The 26,834-nt window shown below is 39.7% G+C and overlaps 2 protein-coding genes across 3 annotated transcripts in view; one reads left to right on the plus strand and one right to left on the minus strand.

Annotated features, from left to right (window-relative positions):
- Positions 1-7,016: 7,016 nt before the first annotated feature.
- On the minus strand, positions 7,017-15,876 carry CANT1 (calcium activated nucleotidase 1). 2 transcript variants are annotated; one of them, XM_053696287.1, is made up of 4 exons: positions 15,734-15,876; positions 10,612-11,268; positions 7,683-7,886; positions 7,017-7,605 (listed from the first exon to the last, which is right to left on the minus strand). In XM_053696287.1, the coding sequence occupies exons 2-4, from the start codon at positions 11,240-11,242 to the stop codon at positions 7,235-7,237; spliced, it is 1,206 nt and encodes a 401-aa protein (XP_053552262.1). In that variant the 5' UTR covers positions 11,243-11,268; positions 15,734-15,876; the 3' UTR covers positions 7,017-7,234. The 2 variants fall into 2 exon arrangements, with proteins under 2 accessions (XP_053552262.1, XP_053552268.1); XM_053696293.1 differs by lacking the exon at positions 15,734-15,876 and adding an exon at positions 14,392-14,525.
- Positions 15,877-16,187: 311 nt separating this feature from the next.
- Positions 16,188-26,834, plus strand: part of C1QTNF1 (C1q and TNF related 1) — a 41,814-nt gene continuing 31,167 nt past the window's right edge. The window contains exon 1 of the mRNA XM_053706357.1: positions 16,188-16,299. The gene's annotated coding sequence lies outside the window, so the exon portion shown is untranslated. The remainder of the gene's footprint in view (positions 16,300-26,834) is intronic.

The following is a 26,834-nucleotide window of genomic DNA, read 5'->3' on the forward strand; positions in this document are numbered from 1 at the left end:
ATACAGCTTATGTAATAGAGAGCTGTGTCACACACACTGAGCATACAGCTTATGTAATAGAGAGCTGTGTCACACACACTGAGCATACAGCTTATGTAATAGAGAGCTGTGTCACACACACAATGAGCATACAGCTTATGTAATAGAGAGCTGTGTCACACACACTGAGCATACAGCTTATGTAATAGAGAGCTGTGTCACACACACACTGAGCATGCAGCTTATTTAATAGAGAGCTGTGTCACACACACACTGAGCATGCAGCTTATGTGATAGAGAGCTGTCACACACACACTGAGCATACAGCTTATGTAATAGAGAGCTGTGTCACACACACAATGAGCATACAGCTTATGTAATAGAGAGCTGTGTCACACACACTGAGCATACAGCTTATGTAATAGAGAGCTGTGTCACACACACACTGAGCATGCAGCTTATGTAATAGAGAGCTGTGTCACACACACACTGAGCATACAGCTTATGTAATAGAGAGCTGTGTCACACACACACTGAGCATGCAGCTTATGTAATAGAGAGCTGTGTCACACACACACTGAGCATGCAGCTTATGTAATAGAGAGCTGTGTCACACACACACTGAGCATGCAGCTTATGTAATAGAGAGCTGTGTCACACACACACTGAGCATGCAGCTTATGTAATAGAGAGCTGTGTCACACACACACACTGAGCATGCAGCTTATGTAATAGAGAGCTGTGTCACACACACACTGAGCCATGCAGCTTATGTAATAGAGAGCTGTGTCACACACACACTGAGCATGCAGCTTATGTAATAGAGAGCTGTGTCACACACACAGAGACAAGCAGCCTTATGTAATAGAGAGCTGTGTCACACACACACTGAGCATGCAGCTTATGTAATAGAGAGCTGTGTCACACATACTGAGCATGCAGCTTATGTGATAGAGAGCTGTGTCACACACACACTGAGCATGCAGCTTATGTGATAACGAGCTGTCACACACACACTGAGCATACAGCTTATGTAATAGAGAGCTGTGTCACACACTGAGCATGCAGCTTATGTAATAGAGAGCTGTGTCACACACACTGAGCATGCAGCTTATGTGATAGAGAGCTGTGTCACACACACACTGAGCATGCAGCTTATGTAATAGAGAGCTGTGTCACACACACTGAGCATACAGCTTATGTGATAGAGAGCTGTGTCACACACACACTGAGCATGCAGCTTATGTAATAGAGAGCTGTGTCACACACACACTGAGCATGCAGCTTATGTAATAGAGAGCTGTGTCACACACACACTGAGCATGCAGCTTATGTAATAGAGAGCTGTGTCACACACACACTGAGCATGCAGCTTATGTATAGAGAGCTGTGTCACACACACTGAGCATGCAGCTTATGTAATAGAGAGCTGTGTCACACACACTGAGCATGCAGCTTATGTAATAGAGAGCTGTGTCACACACACACTGAGCATGCAGCTTATGTAATAGAGAGCTGTGTCACACACACACTGAGCATGCAGCTTATGTGATAGAGAGCTGTGTCACACACACACTGAGCATGACAGCTTATGTAATAGAGAGCTGTGTCACACACAGACACTGAGCATGCAGCTTATGTGATAGAGAGCTGTGTCACACACACACTGAGCATGCAGCTTATGTAATAGAGAGCTGTGTCACACACACACTGAGCATACAGCTTATGTGATAGAGAGCTGTGTCACACACACTGAGCATACAGCTTATGTGATAGAGAGCTGTGTCACACACTGAGCATGCAGCTTATGTAATAGAGAGCTGTGTCACACACACACTGAGCATGCAGCTTATGTAATAGAGAGCTGTGTCACACACACACTGAGCATACAGCTTATGTGATAGAGAGCTGTGTCACACACACACTGAGCATACAGCTTATGTGATAGAGAGCTGTGTCACACACACTGAGCATACAGCTTATGTGATAGAGAGGTGTGTCACACACACACACTGAGCATGCAGCTTATGTAATAGAGAGCTGTGTCACACATACTGAGCATACAGCTTATGTGATAGAGAGCTGTGTCACACACACACACTGAGCATGCAGCTTATGTAATAGAGAGCTGTGTCACACACACTGAGCATACAGCTTATGTAATAGAGAGCTGTGTCACACACACACTGAGCATACAGCTTATGTGATAGAGAGCTGTGTCACACACACACTGAGCATGCAGCTTAGGTAATAGAGAGCTGTGTCACACACACTGAGCATGCAGCTTATGTAATAGAGAGCTGTGTCACACACACACTGAGCATGCAGCTTATGTGATAGAGAGCTGTGTCACACACTGAGCATACAGCTTATGTAATAGAGAGCTGTGTCACACACACACTGAGCATGCAGCTTATGTAATAGAGAGCTGTGTCACACACACACTGAGCATGCAGCTTATGTAATAGAGAGCTGTGTCACACACACACTGAGCATGCAGCTTATGTAATAGAGAGCTGTGTCACACACACACTGAGCATACAGCTTATGTAATAGAGAGCTGTGTCACACACACACTGAGCATACAGCTTATGTAATAGAGAGCTGTGTCACACACACACTGAGCATACAGCTTATGTAATAGAGAGCTGTGTCACACACACACTGAGCATGCAGCTTATGTAAGCTTATGTAATAGAGAGCTGGTGTCACACACACACTGAGCATGCAGCTTATGTAATAGAGAGCTGTGTCACACACACACTGAGCATGCAGCTTATGTAATAGAGAGCTGTGTCACACACACACTGAGCATGCAGCTTATGTAATAGAGAGCTGTGTCACACACACTGAGCATACAGCTTATGTAATAGAGAGCTGTGTCACACACACACTGAGCATGCAGCTTATGTAATATGAGAGCTGTGTCACACACACACTGAGTATGCAGCTTATGTAATAGAGAGCTGTGTCACACACACTGAGCATGCAGCTTATGTAATAGAGAGCTGTGTCACACACACACTGAGCATGCAGCTTATGTAATAGAGAGCTGTGTCACACACACTGAGTATGCAGCTTATGTAATAGAGAGCTGTGTCACACACACTGAGCATGCAGCTTATGTAATAGAGAGCTGTGTCACACACACACTGAGCATGCAGCTTATGTAATAGAGAGCTGTGTCACACACACACTGAGCATACAGCTTATGTAATAGAGAGCTGTGTCACACACACACTGAGCATGCAGCTTATGTAATAGAGAGCTGTGTCACACACACACTGAGCATGCAGCTTATGTAATAGAGAGCTGTGTCACACACACTGAGTATGCAGCTTATGTGATAGAGAGCTGTGTCACACACACACTGAGCATGCAGCTTATGTAATAGAGAGCCGTGTCACACACACTGAGCATACAGCTTATGTAATAGAGAGCTGTGTCACACACACACACTGAGCATGCAGCTTATGTGATAGAGAGCTGTGTCACACACACACTGAGCATGCAGCTTATGTAATAGAGAGCTGTGTCACACACACTGAGCATACAGCTTATGTGATAGAGAGCTGTGTCACACACTGAGCATACAGCTTATGTAATAGAGAGCTGTGTCACACACACACTGAGCATGCAGCTTATGTAATAGAGAGCTGTGTCACACACACACTGAGCATACAGCTTATGTGATAGAGAGCTGTGTCACACACACACTGAGCATACAGCTTATGTGATAGAGAGCTGTGTCACACACACTGAGCATGCAGCTTATGTAATAGAGAGCTGTGTCACACATACTGAGCATACAGCTTATGTGATAGAGAGCTGTGTCACACACACACACTGAGCATGCAGCTTATGTAATAGAGAGCTGTGTCACACATACTGAGCATACAGCTTATGTGATAGAGAGCTGTGTCACACACACACACTGAGCATGCAGCTTATGTAATAGAGAGCTGTGTCACACACACTGAGCATACAGCTTATGTAATAGAGAGCTGTGTCACACACACACTGAGCATACAGCTTATGTGATAGAGAGCTGTGTCACACACACACTGAGCATGCAGCTTATGTAATAGAGAGCTGTGTCACACACACTGAGCATGCAGCTTATGTAATAGAGAGCTGTGTCTCACACACACACTGAGCATGCAGCTTATGTGATAGAGAGCTGTGTCACACACTGAGCATACAGCTTATGTAATAGAGAGCTGTGTCACACACACACACTGAGCATGCAGCTTATGTAATAGAGAGCTGTGTCACACACACACTGAGCATGCAGCTTATGTGATAGAGAGCTGTGTCACACACACACTGAGCATGCAGCTTATGTAATAGAGAGCTGTGTCACACACACACTGAGCATACAGCTTATGTAATAGAGAGCTGTGTCACACACACACTGAGCATACAGCTTATGTAATAGAGAGCTGTGTCACACACACACTGAGCATACAGCTTATGTAATAGAGAGCTGTGTCACACACACACTGAGCATGCAGCTTATGTAATAGAGAGCTGTGTCACACACACACTGATCATGCAGCTTATGTAATAGAGAGCTGTGTCACACACACACTGAGCATGCAGCTTATGTAATAGAGAGCTGTGTCACACACACACTGAGCATGCAGCTTATGTAATAGAGAGCTGTGTCACACACACTGAGCATACAGCTTATGTAATAGAGAGCTGTGTCACACACACTGAGCATGCAGCTTATGTAATAGAGAGCTGTGTCACACACACTGAGTATGCAGCTTATGTAATAGAGAGCTGTGTCACACACACTGAGCATGCAGCTTATGTAATAGAGAGCTGTGTCACACACACACTGAGCATGCAGCTTATGTAATAGAGAGCTGTGTCACACACACTGAGTATGCAGCTTATGTGATAGAGAGCTGTGTCACACACACACTGAGCATGCAGCTTATGTAATAGAGAGCTGTGTCACACACACACTGAGCATACAGCTTATGTAATAGAGAGCTGTGTCACACACACACTGAGCATGCAGCTTATGTAATAGAGAACTGTGTCACACACACTGAGCATACAGCTTATGTAATAGAGAGCTGTGTCACACACACACTGAGCATACAGCTTATGTAATAGAGAGCTGTGTCACACACACTGAGCATACAGCTTATGTAATAGAGAGCTGTGTCACACACACACTGAGCATACAGTTTATGTGATAGAGAGCTGTGTCACACACACACTGAGCATACAGCTTATGTAATAGAGAGCTGTGTCACACACACACTGAGCATGCAGCTTATGTAATAGAGAGCTGTGTCACACACACACTGAGCATGCAGCTAATGTAATAGAGAGCTGTGTCACACACACACTGAGCATGCAGCTTATGTAATAGAGAGCTGTGTCACACACACACACTGAGCATGCAGCTTATGTGATAGAGAGCTGTGTCACACACACACACTGAGCATGCAGCTTATGTGATAGAGAGCTGTGTCACACACACACACTGAGCATGCAGCTTATGTTAGTAACAGCTATTATTATTATCATCATCATTTATCTGTATAGCGCTGTCGTCTGTAGCGATCATACACACTGGGCATATAGGTTACATGATCAATAGCTGTGTTTTAGACACGGAACAAGCAGCCTACGTGATGTTTAATGTGTGTGACACAACTCTCCAATTAGCATACAAGACAGAGCACTATCACACACAATGCTAAATGATGGGAAAGCTACATTAAAGGGACAATAAACTGCTGGAGAAAAAACTTTAGCAGTTGCTACTTACGAAGTTAATGATTTTTCTCCAGTGCCTGCATCTCCAGAGTTACTCTCTTATTTTAACCCTTTAGAGGTGCTGGTTGGTGAAGTTCCACATTTTTATACTGACTGACATTTTGGAGCTCACATATTCCTGCCCCTGTGATAGGAGAGGTGACAATTTACTGATCAGTGATGCAGCAAGCGCTTGAGATTAACACACACAATACAGAGCTGGAGTTTAACATTTTTTTAAGTTTTTATACACAGTCTAAAAGTAACTTAAAGGGATATTAAACACTAAATACATGCTAGATAGAATGATGCATTCAAAGAAAAGATTAGTCCATGACTAACATGTAGATGTATTTTTTAAAGTTTCATTAGTTGTTTAAAAAGTGACAAAATAAGTGTAAAGTTTTAGTGTCTATAAAACACTGGGAGCTGCCATGTTGTAACTTGTGTGACCTTCTCTGCTGTGGCCAATTAGGGGCAGTTATAAATAGGTCACTAGAGTGTGCAGCCAATGGTTGTGCTGGATTTAACAGTGTTCTGCACTTCCATTTCTAACAGGAACTGAAAAGCTCACAATTTCAGAATGGAATTACAGGCAAAAAGGACAAAATAAATAATGAAAGTATATTGCAGAGTTGTTTTATATATACAATTTATCATTTTATATTACCATCTCAAAATGTTTAATGTCACTTTAACATATTTTTAAAAAATCACCACATGAATAATATAAAGCAATAGAGCCATTGCAAATAATGTAACACTCCCACTCTGTGTCACGCATGCTAAGCTAAAGTGAACAATACAGTTGCTAATGTCACTGATCTGTGAACGCACACCGCTTTTGTCACAGAGTGCAAGAATACCTAAGCTCCAAGATGGCGGTGCCCAGTATGAAGATGTGGAGGTTGACCAACAGGGACTAAGGGGTTAAAGCAAAATAACAACTTTGATGAGAGCTGCAAGCATAGTAGGAGGGCTTCGTATAATTTATTTCCATCTTGAAAATTACGCTGCCAGCTGAGAAAGAGGTGTAAGGGTTGTGAGAGTGTAACATGCTGAAACAGTGGTGCACAAGCCGCGTATACAGCTATTATGAGAAGGAAAACACCAAAAGCAACACACAATGAACGTGCAGTATAAGTTGGTGCAAACTGTGGGATTGCGAGCAGAGTTTTAAACACAGTAAATAGTCTAAATGGTGCACACTGTATCTCATGCTGTGTGGTGTAAAAAAAAAAGATGTAACAAAGAAATATTATAAACATTATTTAATAAAACTCTTGGTGATAAAATCTTTCCATGCTGCAGTAATTTGATGTTTTTTCTGTTACACCACTAAGATGATGGATCGCTGTCTGCTTTTAATTGCTGATGCTTGATGTGGAAAAATAAATTTTACCGTTTGTGAGAATTTCAAATAAGTTCCAATTATCTTTAATGGACGTTCATACACTTCCCTGAAGTTACTGGCTCAAATGAACTCTATTCCTTCATATTTAACACTTCCAATTTTAGTCTCTGGCAACAGGATGTGACCATCCAGTACAAAGGCAGTGATGTATGTGGCTATTTTGCCGCCGTCTTCCTCTGACTTTAGTGCCACAATGATTTGATCGTCTGTACCAGGTATGAATTTGAAGGAAGAGAAACCATGGGTGGGGTTGGGTGTTCCTACTTGAGAGACAGAGATATCTGAGAAGTCCGAGGAGGCTCGCAGCAAAATGTTGGTACCTCGTTTTTCATCCTCTTTCTCATCATACTGCTCATGGCTGGCACGACGTGGCAGGAAGAACCAGCGCTTCAAAGCATCACTCCATGCCGCAGACTCATGGATCAGGTATCCTGTAAGACGAGGGGAAAAGATGAGGCTACACATCTAGCTCTCACCCACAAACCCATTAAATGGTATTAATGCTCACCTGGGGGTTTAATACCAGCTGCTGACCGCAAAGAGTTGTAGTTGGATACCCATTTTTGGTGCTGGACATCACCCCTTGGTCCAATCACTTTCACCCACTCAGGGTTGTTGTTCAGTACCACACCAGATGTAGTAGTCCACTCTTTCCCCAATCCACCCACATACAGCAGCTCATCCTTCACTGCTAACCACTCTGCTTTAAACCCTGTAAATAACAAGAAAACTATATTACATGACACATACAAACTCTACATCTGTATACAATACCAACTATGGTTACAAACACATTATACATACATAAAACATGAACATGCACATACCTGATGATCTAAAAATATCTGCTCTGGTGAGATTATCTAAAAAGTAAGTACTACGAGGTCCCTCAAAAACATTTACAAAGGCAAATTTTTCCTTGAGAGCTGTTTATCTCCATATGAAGTGTTAATGATGAGGAGAGACATCTACATTACTATATAGTGCTACGAAAAAAAAACTACAGAGATTTTGCAGGATTCCTTTCCACGCCAGCGAGTTTATGATCATCAGGCCTCATTACGCTCAAAAAATGTATTTTAACCCCTTAGTGACCAGACCATTTTTCAGTTCTCTTACCGTTTGGGACCAGGGCTATTTTACATTTCTGCTGTGATTGTGTTTAGCTGTAACATTTACTGTACCCACACATATTATATACCGATTTTCTTGCCATTAAAGACTTTCTAAAGATACCAATTATTTTCATCATATCTTATAATTTACTATAATTTTTTTTATAAAATATGATGAAAAAAATTGGAAAAACACTCTTTTCCTAACTTTGACCCACCAAATCTACACATCTACAACCACCAAAAAACACCCATGCTAAATAGTTTCTAAATTTTGTCCTGAGTTTAGAAATACCCAATGTTTACATGTTCTTTGCTTTTTTTTCAAGTTATAGGGCAATAAGTACAAGTTGCACTTTGCTATTTCCAAACCACTTTTTTTTTTTTTTTTTTTAAATTAGCGATAGCTACATTGTAACACTGATATCTGTCAGGAATCCCTGAATAACCCTTCACATGTATATATTTTTTTTTTTGTGGACAACTTAAAGTATTGATCTAGGCCCATTTTGGTATATTTCATGCCACTATTTAACCGCCAAATACAATCAAATAAAAAAAAAAAATTGCTAACTTTTTCAAAAACTTTAGGTTTCTCACTGAAATTTACAAACAGCTTGTGCAATTATAGCACAAACGGTTGTAAATGCTTCTCTGTGATCCCCTTTAAGAACTAGCAGACATTTATGGCTTTGGCATTACTTTTTGGTAATTAGAAGGCCGCTAAGCACCATACTTGTATTATGCCAGCAGTAAAGGGGTAATTAGGTAGCTTGTAGGGTTAATTTTAGCTTTAGTGTAGCGATCAGCCTCCAACCTGACACATCTCACCCCCTGATTCCTCCCTGACCCCTCTCAAACAGCTCTTCCTCCCCCACAATTGTCACCACCATCTTAAGTACTGGCAGAAAGTCTACTAAAATGTTTTTGCAGTGCAGGTTCCCCCCAACCTCCACAATCCCCCCAAACAGCTCTCTTAACCTCCCCCTGTTCCTATTTGTGGCCATCTTAGGTACTGGCCGCTGTCTGCCAGTACCCAGTTTCTTATAAAATTTGCTGATTTTTTATTACCACATTTTTCCATAGTATAGCGGTCCCCCCTCAATATCCTACCCCCCTCCCAGATCCCTTTACCAACAATTATTCCCCCTCCCTCCTTCCCTTAGACATTGTGTGCACTCACTGCACTGTGTAGCGGTCGCACGCTCCCCCTCAGGGCACTCCCGGAACAGCAGCCGGAACTGATCCAGCGATCGGCTGCCCACCCGCCATGGCTCCCACCCACCAACGATCAGTACCATCGCTGGCCGATGCAGAGAGGGACACAGAGTGTCTCTCTTTGCATAAGTGGGTAAAAAAAAAAAAAAGAGTATTGCCGGATGCCTCAATATCGAGGCATCACTGCAATACCCTGAAAGCGATCAGGATCGCTTCCAGTGATTAAAAACCCCAGAGGATGTGCCAGCCACATCCTTGGTCATTAACTGACACTTTTGTAGGACGTGGCTGGCACGTCCTTCGTCGTTAGGGACATGATACCCAAATGTTGAAACACTTGAAAGTGATGCAGCATAGCTGTAAAAAGCGGACTACAAAATATCACCTGAACATCTCTATGTAAAAAAAGAAAGATATTTTACCTCAAAATGCAATAAGTTTTCACACCCTATTGTAAAGGATTTTAAGCAGGAAATCAGTATGCTTGTCCCATGACTTGCAAGGGAGTGTGCCTCATGCACACATGTTATTTCTCTATTAGTTTAAAGAAGTTTTCTATGAAATCTCATGAGATCACAGTGAATTAGTTCATGACCTCAGCACTGCTGATGCCGATTGGCTGCTGTTCATTTCTTCCTTTTTTTTTTTTTTTACCTGCAGCTGGGCAGTAACTGAAAGATACTGTTTACAGAACACTTACTCCGGTGAGCTGTTTTTTTTTTCTGAAGTTTAATTTTGAATTTAGTGTCTCTTTGAAAAGTAAAAAAAAATCAACATTAAATGTTGTCCATTTCATGTAGATGATATAAAACAATGTCCCTTTAAAACATATCCATATTAAGTTTCTATTTATCTCTTAGGTTTGTGAATTTTGGCCTAAATTTTTTTCATGATACTTGAATACACCAATCAGTTTAAAAAAAAACAAAACAAAACAAAAAAAAACACACACACCACCCTGCATTTCATCAATAAAAATAAATAAATATACGTTTAGCTCGAATCTCCCAAAACTCACAATAAATACATTCTAATAGAATGCATATCAATGATCACTAAACCTTTAATCCAGAATGCATAGTTTTGCCAATATTGGTTACTCACCCTTATCAACTGTCCCATCACCATCAGTTAATATAACCCAGGGCACAGCTCTGTTTCCTTCCAGTCTATACACAACCCCTGTTCGGTCATCAACTGAATACAACTTCCCATTATACACAACCAGTTCTGACAATTCCATTCCTCTACCCTTCTCTGCCAGGTGAGTCTCCAAAACAATGTCCTCCTGGTCCCATTCCACAGACACATGGTCTCCACTGTCTGATAGGGTCAGATAACCCTTTTTCAAGTAACTGAACCATGTGTTGTCTTTGGTGCTACGTGAATCTGTATCTAGGTCGGCAATTATAGCAATCCGGTAACGGAGCCCTGTAGGGGTCTTCTGTGGCGGAGTCAATGGATATGTGTCATTGTATGGTTGTCCAGACTGGGCGAGTCCATTCCTCCAGTTGTGAGCATTTAGAGTTCCCGTCCGCTGACTAGAGGAGCGATGATAACAGAGAAAAAGCAATAACAACGAAATACAGGAACCAAAAAGCACTATGGCTCGCCATCGTGGCCGGAAACGAGGATCAGCTGTTTTAGTCATGGAGGCCAGGACAGGGAGACCACCCACACTTATCCGGAGGGGGCTCATAGACTCTCTACATTCCACAAGTGTGTAGGGATTCATAAGGCATCAGCAGAGAGAGCCGGACCCTGGATGAGTTAAGCAATAAACATTAGTGAAATTCTTGACGATCAGCTTCAATTGCAAACTCTAATTTAAATCATAGTAAAGAGCTACAGCATTACTTTTAGTAACCGTTATTAACAGGGATCAGTAGGTTACTAAAAGCAGCCATAATACTGAGAAACTAACAAATGATACATTTCTCTCTATAACAATAAATATATCCCCATCTACACCTACTTACACAGATAGTTAGCCAGTATATAGGTATATAGTAACATGAAAACTAACATTTTAGATTTGGCTCCATGGATTTTCAAAGCATTCATTTACAGTATTAACTACAATTATATACTTAAAAAAACAATTACCTGCATTAATTTTGAAAAAAAAATGTCCCTATTATTTGCTTAAAGGGACAGTAAATGTAAAAAAATAATGTAATAATAAGTGCAGAATTATGTAACATTCTTAGCGACAGATTGAAAAACCAACAGATTAGAGAGATTTTATCCCCCAAAGTTACACGTACCTCGTTTCTTCTCCAGACTCTTCTAATCAGGTCTTTTCAAGAGCGCTTTGTGGACGCGCTGCCTAAGCACAGCGCTCCCGATCACGCTATTGAGCTCAATGTATCATGCTCCCACTATGGTAGCGGGAGAGAGCTACAATTAGTTCAATACCGCGATCGGGTGAAGCGCTTTTGAAAAGAAGACCTGATTAGAAGAGCCTGGAGAAGAAAGAAGATAAGTAACTATGGGGGGATAAAATCTCTCAAATCACTAAGATAATGTTACATAATTCTGCACTCTGTGTAGAATTATGTAACATTATTTTTTACGTTTACTGTCCCTTTAAGGGGATTAGGAGTTACCCTGCTAGAATGAAGTAGAATAAGAATATATGCTAGCACATGGGTATTTCACTAGGCCTTACACCTACCTTATCTGCATCTTGTGAAGCGTTTAATTGTATTAATTATTTTTTTTTTTTTTTTTATATCTTCATCTCTGTGTCTAGTCAGTAATTATTCCCTGTATTTTTAGCACCTCTCATATATGTGTTGCCTCCATAACCTTTCTGCCTCTTTCCCCCACATCCCATTGTCATGACTAAGTTACAGAGACAACCAATGGTCTCTACAAAAGGTATAATGGAAGAAGGCAGTATCTGCTAGGGAAAAAAAAAAAAAAAATAGGTAAGATCAATGAGGACATTGTCAAAGTAACAAAAAAGAAGAAAATGCTGATAGGATACAGGTAGCAATCGTGAATAAAGTATGAGAGCAATAGGAAAGAGTCTATACAAGTAAAGAAAGACCTAAGAGGAGAGATGGGGGGAAACCTAAGAAAAGAAACGGGGGGAAACTGGGGTGGGGGGGGGCAGATTAGCGTCGCAAGAGGCAAAGCTGGGGAGGGCATCAGCGTAGCAAGAGGCAAAGCTGGGGAGGGCATCAGCGTCGCAAGAGGCAACGCTGTGAAAGGGCATCAGCGTCGCAAGAGGCAACGCTGAGAAAGGGCATCAGCGTCGCAAGAGGCAACGCTGGGGAGAGCATCAGCGTCGCAAGAGGCAACGCTGGGGAGAGCATCAGCGTCGCAAGAGGCAACGCTGGGGAGAACATCAGCGTCGCAAGAGGCAACGCTGGGGAGAGCATCAGGGTCGCAAGAGGCAAAGCTGGGGAGAGCATCAGGGTCGCAAGAGGCAAAGCTGGGGAGAGCATCAGCGTCACAAGAGGCAAAGCTGGAAAAGGCATCAGCGTGGCAAGAGGCAAAGCTGAAAAAGGGCATCAGCGTGGCAAGAGGCAAAGCTGGAAAAGAGCATCAGCGTGGCAAGAGGCAAAGCTGGAAAAGGGCATCAGCGTGGCAAGAGGCAAAGCTGGAAAAGGGCATCAGCGTGGCAAGAGGCAAAGCTGGAAAAGGGCATCAGCGTGGCAAGAGGCAAAGCTGGAAAAGGGCATCAGCGTGGCAAGAGGCAAAGCTGGAAAAGGGCATCAGCGTGGCAAGAGGCAAAGCTGGAAAAGGGCATCAGCGTCCCGAGAGGCAAAGCTGGGGAAAGAATTACAAGAGATAAAGATGAGGGGGAAAGTCAGTGTCACAAGAGATAAAGCTGGGGGGGAGTGGAGCATCATAAGACTTAAACTGGGAGGAGGAGAATTATTATTATAAGTTATTTGTAGAGTGCCAACATATTCTGCAGCGCTAATAACAAAAGATAAAGCTGAGACGGGAGGGCAGAATCACAAGTAAATAAGCTGAGGGGGAAGTCAACGTCACAAAAGATAAATCTGGGGGAAACATCACAAAAGAAAAAATGAAAGAGCAGCAACAAAAGAGATGAAGTTGGGGACACAGTTACAACAGATTAAATCTAAGACAGGAGGGCAGCATCACCATCACAAGAGATAAAGTTGGGGGGGGGGGGTGTGGAGTATCACAAAAGGGTGAACTGGGAGGAGCATCAAAAGAGATAAAGCGGGGGGGGGGGGGAGTGGAGCATTGCAAGAGGTGAACTGGGAGGACAATCACAAGAGATAAAACTGTGGGGGTCAAAATCACAAGAGATAAAGTGGAGGGGTCAAAATCACAAGAGATAAAGCTGGGGGGTGTCAAAATCACAAGAGATAAAGCGGGGGTCAATGTCACAAGAGATAAAGCTAGGGCAACATCGCAAAAAAATAATAGAAGACCAACAGTAAAAGAGATGAAGTTGGGTGCAGAGTTACAATAGATAAAGCTGGGGGGGGGGAGGAGAAGTGTCTCAAAACATAAAACTGGTAAAAGGCAGTGTCACAAGACCCAGGGAAGCTCAAAAATATGGGACAGCATCAGGGAAGCTGAAGTGCCAGGGAAATTAAACTGGATTTAACATCGGCTGGGGAGTGGAAAGAGGAAAAAGATAAAAGGATCTAGGGGTAGTGGTACATAAGAAAATTGGGTTACAACATTGACATAGTTAAAACGTTAATAACAACAGGAGAGATAAGGGCAGTGTCACAGTGAAGTAAAAGTTGGGGGCATCAACAAGAGTTAAAACTGAGGGGAGTAAGAATTCAGGAAAACATAACACAAAGCAAAAAAAAAAAAAAGGAGGTATCAGGATACAGAGGATATTCTTGCTGTTATGTAAGGGTTAATTATCATGCTTCTCACCGGTACAGCCAGGGTTTATGCAGTATTATTCTGTACTCTTAGGTCTGTAAGGGACCTGCCGATGTCATTATTAAAAGCCACCCCTATTGTTGGGGACAAACTAGTTTAACGTGGAACCTGACGACGCCCAACCTAAAACACTCATGGAACGTCACCTAGGGTGTGACAGTATGTTCAGGAGCAATTTTCAGCTCACTTAACTATTTCTCTACCAAAGAGCAGACAATGATTGACAGCTGCTAGAACCAATCCTACAACCTTTCTTTCAACACCCACACAAGACCTTTAGCCTTTTCCACAGACTGTACAGAGATCAAGAATTTATTTATTTTTATTTTTTCTCTCTCACTATGCTGCTTAATAATGTGACCAATGAAACAGATATAGATAAGGAAAAATATTGAATATGCTGAAGGAATAAAAAAGGCAGTCCTCCATGGTGTATCAAGAAAACATGATTGTATAGCTTAACACCTGGGTTAGGTGGATATTGAACGTTTCATATAATGTATAAGATACCAGGTATTATTTTGTTCTGTAAGGTTCTTTGTCTATATGACCCTTTTACTCTCTACTCTGTGGTCATCCTTTCCCCTTATGAGATTATAAAATAACTATCAAAGATTGTTAGTCGCTCAATTAGATTTTTGTGCTACAAAAAGGGTTATCTTAGAATGTTTTGGTTAATGATGTATAGTGATATGAACAACATAAATTATAATGGTTACTGCTGTTAGTAATTAAAACGTCAATAAAAAGTAATTACTAAAATATTTTCACCCTACAAAACCTACCTATTATCAGCATAATACAGTATAGTACTTATGGATGTCATGGCTGATCCTGTAGATCAGTTAAACATGTCATCAAAGACATGTTTACCACTAAGGGGTAAAAGCTAATGGTAGTCACTAAAAGAATACACTGAATAATGTCCCTCAGAAGTTATCCTGGTTAATGTTATTTATTGATATTATTAGTTCATCTCATTACATCACCAAGTGTATACAAGTAATTTCTTAAACATACTGGTGGGCCTCAGCAGTCATCTAGTCACTAACTCTTCTTAGTAGTTACTATTCCTAAGGAGTTGCAGCTAGTAATATAAAGTATTAGTATTAGTACAATATCTACCGAATTACTCTATCTACTTGGTAGAGTAGTTATCTAATCAACTAGTTACCCTCTTTAGTGGGTATAAGAAGCTATACAGTTACATGTAATACATGTAAATTGATCTATGTGTTATTTCTAATGATCTAGCAAGTATTGGCAGTAGTTATATATAGATTATTTCCAGTTACCTAATGAGAATAGCAGCCTTGCTACTATTAATGCTTACCGGTGTTCCCGGCCCTGGTCTCCCGTCCTGTCCGGTTTCTTAAGGAAGTCTACCTTTTGCGTTACCACTCCATCCCCAAAAGCCACAGCAACACTTCCGCCAATAGCCGAAACTACGAGTCCCAGTATACACCTCCAACGAAACTACAACTTCCGGTACGCGTAGCAATTGGTGTTACACGTTGCAGTGTAGTTTACGAATTGAAGTGCTGCTATACTCCCATCCATGAAGGGCGGCAAGATAATGTACTTGTTGAGGAAAGCGGAAACGTCTCCCATACTAGCGTCTGACTAAATTACTACGCATGATATATTTTAGCCACATATTCCCTTTAATCAGTCGCGCTGGCATATTGTTTAGCACTAAATAGTATCTGATAAGGGAGGTATGTGCGTTATTAGCACATAAGAAAATGCAGGGTCATTGGTCTAACTATGAATGGCCATTGTAGCTGCTAGAATTTGGTAACTTACAGGGACGTAAGTCTGATCTTGGGATGGTGTTCTTTGGAAGTCGAGAGGGGCACTGGCCCAGGGCCCCTGCTTTGGAGGGGCCGCACTTTCAGGGTGAGGGTATATCCTGTATTTAGTTTATGGTATCAGGAGGTGCAATATATACTGTTATTCTTTATATAGGTAACACTGAATATTGGGACGGGAGGGGAATAAGAGTGCTGGGCTGTGGCGGTGTAATGTCGAAAACTCCAAGATGATGTCAAGGTTACTCTTCCATTTTCATTATATGTTTTTGCCTCTGCCAGGGCCAGGGGGCGCACACCGCCGATCCTCTGGCATCCACCCCAAGTAAACCTTAAGAAATTAGGTTTACAAGCCCCTTAAACCCCCTCTGATATTACCTTGTATCAAAGCCTCAGCAGATTGCTCGCTTATTTTAGTTCTTTTCACTGACTTGCAATTTAGCTAATCAGTGCTGACTCCTAGGTAACTTCACGTGAGGGAGCTCAGTGTTATCTATATGATACACATGAACTAATGCCCTCTAGTGATGAAAAACTGTCAAAATGCATGCAGATGAGAGGTGGCCTTCAAGGTCTTATAAATTAGCATATGAGCCTACCAAGGTTTAGCTTTCAACTAAGAATACCAAAATTGGTGATAAAAGTAAATTGGAAAGTTGTTTAAAATTGCATGCCTTATTTGAATCATGAAAGTTTATTTTGGACTTGACTGTCTCTTTAACACACACAGGATTCCTTTAATCCATCCTCAAGTCTGGAACACAAATAGTGATTTAACCCATTTTAAGCCAGTAATTCACTGAATATTACACTCACTTTTTTGAACCAGATACATAGATTTATAAAGCAAATGGCGCCATTAAAGGGACACTGAACCCAATTTTTTTCCTTCGTGATTCAGATAGAGCATGCAATTTTAAGCAACTTTCTAATTTACTCCTATTATCAATTTTTCTTCATTCTCTTGCTATCTTTTTTTGAAAAAGGCATCTAAGCTTTTTTTTGGTTCAATACTCTGGAAAGCACTTTTTTATTGGTGGATGAAATTATCCACCAATCAGCAAGGATAACCCAGGTTCTTCACCAAGAATGGGCCGGCATCTAAACTTACATTCTTGCATTTCAAATAAAGATACCAAGAGAATAAAGAAAATTTGATAATAGGAGTAAATTAGAAAGTTGCTTAAAATTTCATGCTCTATCTGAATCACAAAAGAAAAAAATTGGGTTCAGTGTCCCTTTAACAAGCAGGTTTCATGTCAGCTTTTTTAGCCAATAATAAATGCCTACAAAGAACAATGATTTACCCCTTTTAATGATTTAACCCCTTTTAATGTGTCTTCTCACAGATCAGTTCTTTAAAGGGACAGTACACAATATCAAAGGTTTAGTTATGCAATGTAAAACAACTTTGCAATATACTTTTAATATTCATTTTGCTCCCTTTTCATTTAATGTGGGTGTGAAAATTGTGGCATTTTTAATTCTCAGAATTGAAAAAAAAAACACTGCAGACGTCTCCAACCTAACCCTGCTACATAACTTTCCCTGAATGGCTTTAGCAGTTAAGAAGTGCAAAACAAGGCACGTTATACTAACAATATGGCTAGTCTTGTCAGCTGTAGACTTAAAGAGACAGTATACTTGAACATGTTTTTTGTTTAAAAAGATAGATATTCCCTTTATTATTCATTCTCCAGTTTTGCATAACCAACACTGTTATATTAATATACCATTTTTATTGTTTTAAAAGATAGATAATCCCTTTATTACCCATTTCCCAGTTTTGCATAACCAACACAGTTATATTAATATACTTTTAACCTCTGTGATTATCTTGTATCTAAGCATCTGCAAACTGCCCCTTTTTCAGTTCTTTTGACAGACTTGCAGTCTAGCCAATCAGTGCCTGCTCCCAGATTACTTCACGTGCACGAGCACAGTGTTATCTATATGAAATATGTGAACTAACACCCTCTAGTGGTGAAAAACTGTTAAAATGCAATCTGAAAGAGGTGGGCTTTAAGGTCTAAGAAATTAGCATATGAACCTCCTAGGTTAAGCTTTCAACTAAGAATACCAAGAGAACAAAGCAAAATTGGTGATAAAAGTAAATTGGAAAATTGTTTAAAATTACATGCTCTATCTGAATCATGAAAATTTATTTTGGCCTAGACTGTCCCTTTAAGACACTTTTAACCTCTGTGATTGCCTTGTTTCTAAGCCTCTGCAGACTGTTCCCTTTTCTCAGTTCTTTTAGCCAATCAGTGCTGACTCATACATAATTTCATGAGAGTGAACACAGTGTCATCTACATGACACACATGAATTAGCGCTGTCTAGCTTTGAAAAACTGTCAAAATGCACTGAGATAAGAGGCGGCAGCCTTTAAGGGTTTCTACATTAACATATGAGCCTACCTAGGTTTAGCTTTCAACAAAGAATACCAAGAAACAAAAGAAAGAAATAAACCAATCTGATGTTAAAGTAAATTGGAAAGTTGTTTAAAATGTATGCCCTATCTGAATCATAAAAGTTTAATTTTAACTAGACTGTCCCTTTAAGCCTGGATTGGCTTATCAAAATTACGCAATTGAAAAATAAATGCAGACAACAAGATGTTAATTTGTTTTATAAATATTTAGAATTGACTTATAAGTTATTCTATAGCAATACAACAGAAATTTCTTGCAATTACAAGATGCTTACTGTCCTTTTAATTATGTGTTCTGTTAACAAGCAGAATACTGACACCCATATTTTTCTGAAAGTAGTGGTACTTACCTGTTTTTCTTCATTCTTCTTATTAACCAACCTGGTGACAGCCTTTCCAATATGATGTCATTAGACAGGTGACGCTGCTGATACAATAGTGCATGACCATCTCTATATTTATTATGTCAGATAGTTGTGCTGTGCAACTACTTAAAAAAATAAATCCTTGATTTCTATACAAGTGTTTACAGGCATATATACATATATGTAATGAAAGGGATATTAAATATATACACGAGCAAGTCTATTGGCGCCATTTTTCCAACATATTTAATCATAAATACACATGAAGGCACATATACACAAACATATATACACACCACCCGCAAAACGATTACAACTCAAAGTGTAAATATAAAAAGACTGCGCATTTTGTTAACAGAAGTAAATTGGAAAGTTGTTTACAATTGCATGCTCTATCTGAATCATGAAAGTTACATTTTGACTTGAGTGTCCCTTAAAGTGATGGTAAACTCTCCCCTTTTTAAAATCAGATCTGGAATGTAAGCGCTATTTTAGATGGAGTTTAATTCATTAGCTGTAATGAAGATGCAGTATAACATGCTTTTTAATATAGATATGAAATTCAAATACTGCATGCTCCTCCTCCGCCCACTTCAAAAGTAACATTTTCTGTGAGCTAACAGATTGAATTGTTGTCCAATCAGCGCTCTCCCCATCTGGCACTTTTGTTGTAGCTAGAGCATTGATTGGAGAGTAATTCAATCATTTAGCTGACAGGAAAATTGACTTTTGAAGTGGGTGGTGTAACGTGGGGTATTTGAATTTCATATCTATATTAATAACTAAGTTATAGCGCATCTTCATTACAGCTAATGAATTAAACTCCATCTAAAATAGCGCTTACATTCCAGATCTGATTTTAAAAAGGGGAGAGTTTACCATCACTTTAAAGCCCTTTGTGGTGGTCACTAGTGCTAAAATTACATGCTCTAACAATGAGAACATGCCATTTTGCACTATAATTGCCCTATAAAGCTGCTGCAATTTCTGTAATTGGATAGATACAACACTTTCTACTCTCTAAAACAGGGTTGCACGGCCAGCACCCCTGAGCAAAAAACAAACCATCTGTATTTGTTTTTGTTGTTTTTTTAATCCCTTAGTGACCAGACCATTTTTCCATTTTCTTACCCTTAAAGTAAATCCTAGCGTATTACAAACGCTAGGATTGACTATTGAAACAAATAAAGGGGACTTTCATTCATGAAGTATAAGATACTTCATGTACAAAGCTCCTTTATTTGTTTCAATCTATCGCCGTTCTTAGCTGCTACAGCAGCCCACGGCTAAATAATTTTTTTGCTAAGATAGCCAATAGCCGTGCGGTAAATCCGGCTCCCAGGGGCACCAAGCCGGATTTACCGCACAGCTATTGGCTAAGAGGTGAAAACGTCACTTCTTAGCAAAAAAAAATAATTTAGAACGGCGATCGATTGAAACAAATAAAGGAGCTTTCTACATGAAGTATCTTATACTTCATCAATGAAAGTCCCCTTTATTTGTTTTTTTAATAGTCAATCCTAGCGTTTGTAAAATGCTAGGATTTACTTTCACTTTAAGGACCAGGTTTTTTTTTACATTTCTGCGTTGTTTTTGTTTAGCTGTAATTTTCCTCTTACTTATTTACTGTACCCACACATATTATATAACGTTTTTCTCGCTATTAAATAGACTTCCTAAAGATAACATTATTTTCATCATATCTTATAATTTACTATAATTTTTGTTTATAAAATATGATGAAAAAATACCACACTTTTTCTAACTGACCCCCAAAATCTGTTACACATCTACAACCACCAAAAAACACCCATGCTAAATAGTTTCTAAATTTTGTCCTGAGTTTATAAATAACCAATGTTTACATGTTCTTTGCTTTTTTTTTTGCAAGTTATAGGGCAATAAATACAAGTAGCACTTTGCTTTTTCCAAACCATTTATTTTTCAAAATTAGCGATAGTTACATTGTAACACTGATATCTGTCAGGCATTCCTGAATAACCCTTCATATGTATATATATATTTTTTTTAGTAGACAACCCAAAGTATTGATCTAGGCCCATTTTTGGTATATTTCATGTTACCATTTCAATGCCAAATGCGATCAAATAAAAAAAAATCTTCACTTTTTCACTAACTTTAGGTCTCTTACTGATATTATTTAGAAACAGCTTGTGCAATTATGGCACAAATGGTTGTAAATGCTTTTTTGGGATCCCCTTTCTTCAGAAATAGCAGAGATTTATGGCTTTGGCATTACTTTTTGGTAATTAGAAGGCCGCTAAATGCTGCTGCTCACCACACTTGTATTATGCCCAGCAGTGAAGGGGTTAATTAGGGAGCTTGTAGGGTTAATTTTAGCTTTAGTGTAGTGTAGTAGACAACCCAAAGTATTGATCTAGGCCCATTTTGGTATATTTACTGCCACCATTTCACCCCCAAATGCCATCAAATAAAAAAATCCTTAACGTTTTCACTAACTTTAGGTTTCTCACTGAAATTATTTACAAACAGCTTATACAGTTATGGCACAAATGGTTGTAAATGCTTCTCTGGGATCCCCTTTGTTCAGAAATAGCTTTATATAGTTTGTAGGGTTAATTTCAGTTTTAGTGTAGAGATCAGCCTCCAACCTGACACATCCCACCCCCTGATCCCTCCCTGAAGCCTTTTTTTTATTTTATTTATAATGCAGTGTTAGATCCCCCCTTAGCCCCCAACCTCCCTGATCCTTCCCCAAGCAACTCTCTAACCCTCCCCCTCTACCCATTTGCCGCCATCTTTGGTACTGGCAACTGTTTGCCAGTACCCAGTTTGTTAAAAAATTGAAACTTTTTTATATAAAAAAAATAGAAAAGCATTTTCTGTAGTGTAGCAGCCCCCCTCAATACCCTACCCCCCTCCCAGATCCCTTTCCCAGCGTTTATTACCCCTCCCTCTCCCTCCTTCCAATACATATATTGCACTTAAAATCGAGGGTTGTGCTCACAACAGCCCCCTCCCGAAGTCCCAGTAACTTGCGCGCCCTTGAAGGACAGGATCCGGAAAGGCCTCCAGCGATGGGCTGCCCACCCACCTCCCTGCAATGGCTCCCACCCAACAACGATCGGCACCATCACTGGCCGATGCAGAGAGGGCCACAGAGTGACTCTCTCTGCATCGGTGGCTAACAAAAGGTTATTGCAGGATGCATCACTGCAATACCCTGAAATACCTAAATACCCTGGAAAGTGACTGGAAGCGATCACGATTGCTTCCAGCGCTTCAAACTCCAGAGGACGTGTCAGGTACGTCTTTGTCAGTAACTGTATTTTTTTTGTAGGACGTACCTGACACGTCCTTGGTCGTTAAGGGGTTAAATAGCAGTTCTGCACTTCTCATTAGATAATTAAGCATTGGTATTTATACACATTTTGTTAAATACTATATTCAGTTAAACTAATTAATAGCACAGTATTATTATCAGTTATTTGTAGAGCACCAATAGCTTCTGCAGTGCTATAAACATAGACAGTATACAAGGTAACACAGGGATCAAGTGGGTAGAGGGCCCTGCCAAGAGTCACTCTGTTGTAGTCAGCTCTTATGAAGGTGATCTACAAACAGCTGAGCTCATAGACTTACATGCTAAGGGGTTCAAGGGGATAACAAAGGAGAAGAGGAACTGGAGTTAGGAAAGGTTAGTGTAGGTTGTATGCATCCCTGAACAGTAGAGTCTTTAGGGAGCACTTGAAACTTTCAAAACTAGGGGAGAGTCTTGTGGAGCGAGGCAGAGAGTTCCACAAGGTAGGGGCCAGTCTGGAGAAGTCCTGTAGATGGGAATATGAGGAGGTAACAAGAGAGGAGGTTGTTAGCAGAGCGAAGGGGACGGGAGGGAAAGTATCCAGAGACTAGGTCTGAGATTTAGGGGAGAGCAGTGCAGTTGAGGGCTTGTATGTCAGAGTCAGAATTTTGCGTGGCCGGACTGTTAGCCGACAGACATTTGGCTGACGGATAATAGTCCGACACACAAGTGGCTGTCAGATAACAGTCCGGCCACGAGATAGGTAGATAGATTTGATAGATTAGATAGATAAATAGATGCAATAGATAGATAAATTCGATAGATATATAGATTTAATAGATAGATATATAAATAGATAGATTTGATAGATAGATGATTAGAACAGAGCACTCCGGAGCGTATCTGCCCTCGGCCAAACTTGGAACATGCTTCGGCATTCTGTCCGAATAGTATAGTTATATGTCTGCAATAATATTGCTGTCGATATTTAACTGAAAGAAAAACATAATGCTGTGACATCAATAGTCCTTTAGCAGAATAGGAATTAGTATTTATGTTTGACAGTGTTTTGACACATGCTGTAAGTGTAACTCCAAAAAAACTAAAACGTACTTCCAAAAGAAAAAAAATTATTTTCAAGAAGATTGTACTTCCAAAAAACCAAATTGTACTTCCAAAAAAAGATTTGTATTTAAAAAAAAAAAAAAAATTGTATTTGTTTAAATATTTAGATTTGTATGTCACAATTTATGTTCAATGGTAAAAATCCACACACACACACTTTTTTTGACAGCAATCTTATTCCATATATATATGCTGTTGGTGCTAGTGACCCCTAGTGGTTATTAGACACTATTACCAAAACTGTATAGTAGAGGAAAGTGAGTAACGTCTAGTGATGTTAATGCTATCGAGGTGTATGTCAAGGACATCTTCAACCTTAGTGCAGGATTATTTTACCTTACCCATGATCATATTTGTTTATCTTTCCATGTCATATTTCTTCTCTGGTAGATGTTTGCTTTTCATTTTATCTTTCATCTTTCCCACTTTTCATTGGAATTGGGATTTTACTTCTATTATCAGATTTGCATTGTTCTCTTGATATCCTTTGCTGATGAGTAAATCTAGTGAGGCTGATGTAACCGTAGGCGAGGTCAGGAGCTTGCACATTTCTTTAGCCATCTAGCTGCAGTGTTTGCAACAAAGCTTATTGCAATGTTATACATAGTTGCAAACACTGCACACTCCTATCAGCCTACCTAGTTTTACTCTTCAACACAAATTGCATGATCTGTCTGAATTATGAACATTTAAAAAAAAAAAAGTTTGATCTTACAGTCCCTTTAAAAATAGGAAGCGACACTCAGAGAATAAAGTGTATATTTAAAAATACTTACATCATCATTTGTATCTCTAATACAATCTGAGATCCTTTTCTAACAATTATTCCTTAGTAGCTTGCATGTGTCTGTATAACATTTTGGAAAACATTTGCTGCCGTACAGTGCTCAAAACATGTGCACGTTCCTGATCCTACCTTAGTTTTGGAAGTACAATCTTCTTTTTGGATATCCACTTTTCTTTTTTGGAAATACAATACAATTTCTTTTGGAAGTATGTTTTGTTTTTTTGGGAATTACACTTCCAGCATGTGTCAAAACACTGTCAAAAATTAATGCTAGTTCCCATTGTGGTAAAGGACTTGTGATCTTACAGCAGTCTGTTTTGCTTTCAATTAAATGTGGAAAAATGGTTGACAAAATCCGTATTCCTTACTTCATTATTGTAAAAAAACAAGGCAGAACAAGCAATTTAGGTACGTTAAAGCATGTTGTATTTGGTAAATGACAACATAAAACAAATTATATTCTGAAACAAGACCACAAGTGTTTTAACAAAAGATACAAAAAGAAGTAAATTGGAAAGGTGTAGTCCCCCTAGATACACTGTATCTGAATCATGAAAGTTTAAAGAGACAGTAAAGTCAAAATTAAAATAATTTTTCAGATAGTGCTTGTAATTTTTAGCAACTTTCTGATTTACAACCCCAGTTCATAAAAAGTTGGGACAATATGAAAAATACAGAAAGTCATTTGAAAATTGAATTCACCTCATTTAAAATCTGATGACTGCAACACGTTACAAAAAAGTTGGGACAGGGGCAATTTAGGACTAATAGCAATGTGACAAGTTGAAATAAGAAGATGATGTGAAACAGGTGAGGCAATCGTGTAATCATAGTATATAAGGAACCTCCAAAACCGGCCTTGTCCTTCAAGAAAAAGGATGGGTCGAGGCTCGCCAAGCATTAAAGATGCGTCAGTGAATAATCCAACACTTTGAGAACAACATTACCCAAAGACAAATCTGTAGGATTGTGGGTATTTCACCTTCTGCAGTGCCCAAAATAATTAAAAGATTCATTGAGAAGGTGGGGCACATTATGAAGCGCAAAATAATGCAACAAAGGCCCCGTACAATTGCGCAGCTGAAGACATGCATAATGGATGAATAGGGGAAAATTCTGCTTGCTAAACTTAACCAACTGGTGTCTTCAGTGCCTTATTAAATGCTTAATAAGTGTTATTAAAAGAAAAGGTGATGGTACACAGTGGTAAACAGTCGGCTGTCCCAACTTTTTTGGAGTGTGTTGCAGTCATCAGATTTGAAATGAGTGTTTATTTTCAAAAATACATTAAAAACATCACATAATGTGTTACTCGTGTGTTTTCAATATAGTTCAGGGTGAATTGAATTGGGGTTGTACTTCTATTATCAGATTTGCATTGTTTTCTTGATATCCTTTGCTAATTAGTAAAATTTAGGGAGGCTGATAGGAGCTCAGGAGCTTGCACACAGTCTATGGCAGCAACATTTGCAACTATGTATATTATTGCTGCCATATGTCTGAAGACACATGCACACTCCTGAGCTCACCTAGGATTACTCTTTAAGAAATAATAATAAGAGAACTAAGCAAAGCTGGTAATATAAGTAAATTGGAAAAAAAAATTAAATTACCATGATCTATCTAATCAAATTAAGTTTAATTTTGAATTTACTGTCCCTTTAGGTTTGGCTTCTATGCCTCTTAATATTTTCTCCATTTGCAATAAATGTATATGTGGAATGTGAACATGTTAGTATGCAGTAGTGGACCTCCTTAACAGGGGGCCCTTGTGCAATTTTTCTTTCCTAAGATATGGTGAGTCCACAGCTTGAGTAATTACTGTTGGGAATATCACTCCTGGCCAGCAGGAGGAGGCAAAGAGCACCACAGTTAAACTGCTAAGTATCACTCCCTTACCCACAACCCCTAGTCATTCTTTTTGCCTTCGGTACATGGAGGAGGTGAAGTTTAGGTGTCTGAAGAATTTTTTTTATTTCATCTACAAGCAAGTTTTGGGGTATAGCCGTATTCCACATTATTCCTTGCAGTCGGGTAGTGGTGGCTTTAAAGCAGTTAGGAACTTGTAAAGAGGTACTTACTGCGTTTTCCTAACAATTGCTGCCCAAGTTTAGAAAGCCAGAGTTGGCTACTCTGTTCTTTCTTTTTCAAAGGTCTCTGTGAAGAACTGTGTCTTCTCATACCATGTAACTGTCTACATGCCGGACAGCGGAGCAGGTAAGTGCTTTTTCTTCTAGTTAGGGAGACCATTCACTTAACAAATTAAGACACTGCTTTTTTATTGGGACATAGATCATCCTGTTGTATGGGTTACACTGGGGCATGGAGCAGGCACTGTAGCATGTGTGAGACTAACATTTAAACTCTTTGAAAAAGAAAGGGTAAAATGTTTTTATTAGGCTTTATTTTCTGACACATATTTACTTGATAAAACAATTCAAGTTTAAACTGAAAGTAAGGCTGAATTTTCTATTTCAGCAGCTTATTAATTTCCCCTTTGCTTTAAAATAAAACAATGCAACATTTTAAACTGTCCGGTTTGCAAAATGGTTATTTCTGGTACTCAGTGTACCAGTAAGTTATTTTTAGTGCCTCTCTGTGTCGCAGCAGTAATTTGAGCTCGGCAGTT

This window comes from Bombina bombina, chromosome 1, assembly GCF_027579735.1.
Source record: "Bombina bombina isolate aBomBom1 chromosome 1, aBomBom1.pri, whole genome shotgun sequence".
Lineage (NCBI taxonomy): Eukaryota > Metazoa > Chordata > Amphibia > Anura > Bombinatoridae > Bombina > Bombina bombina.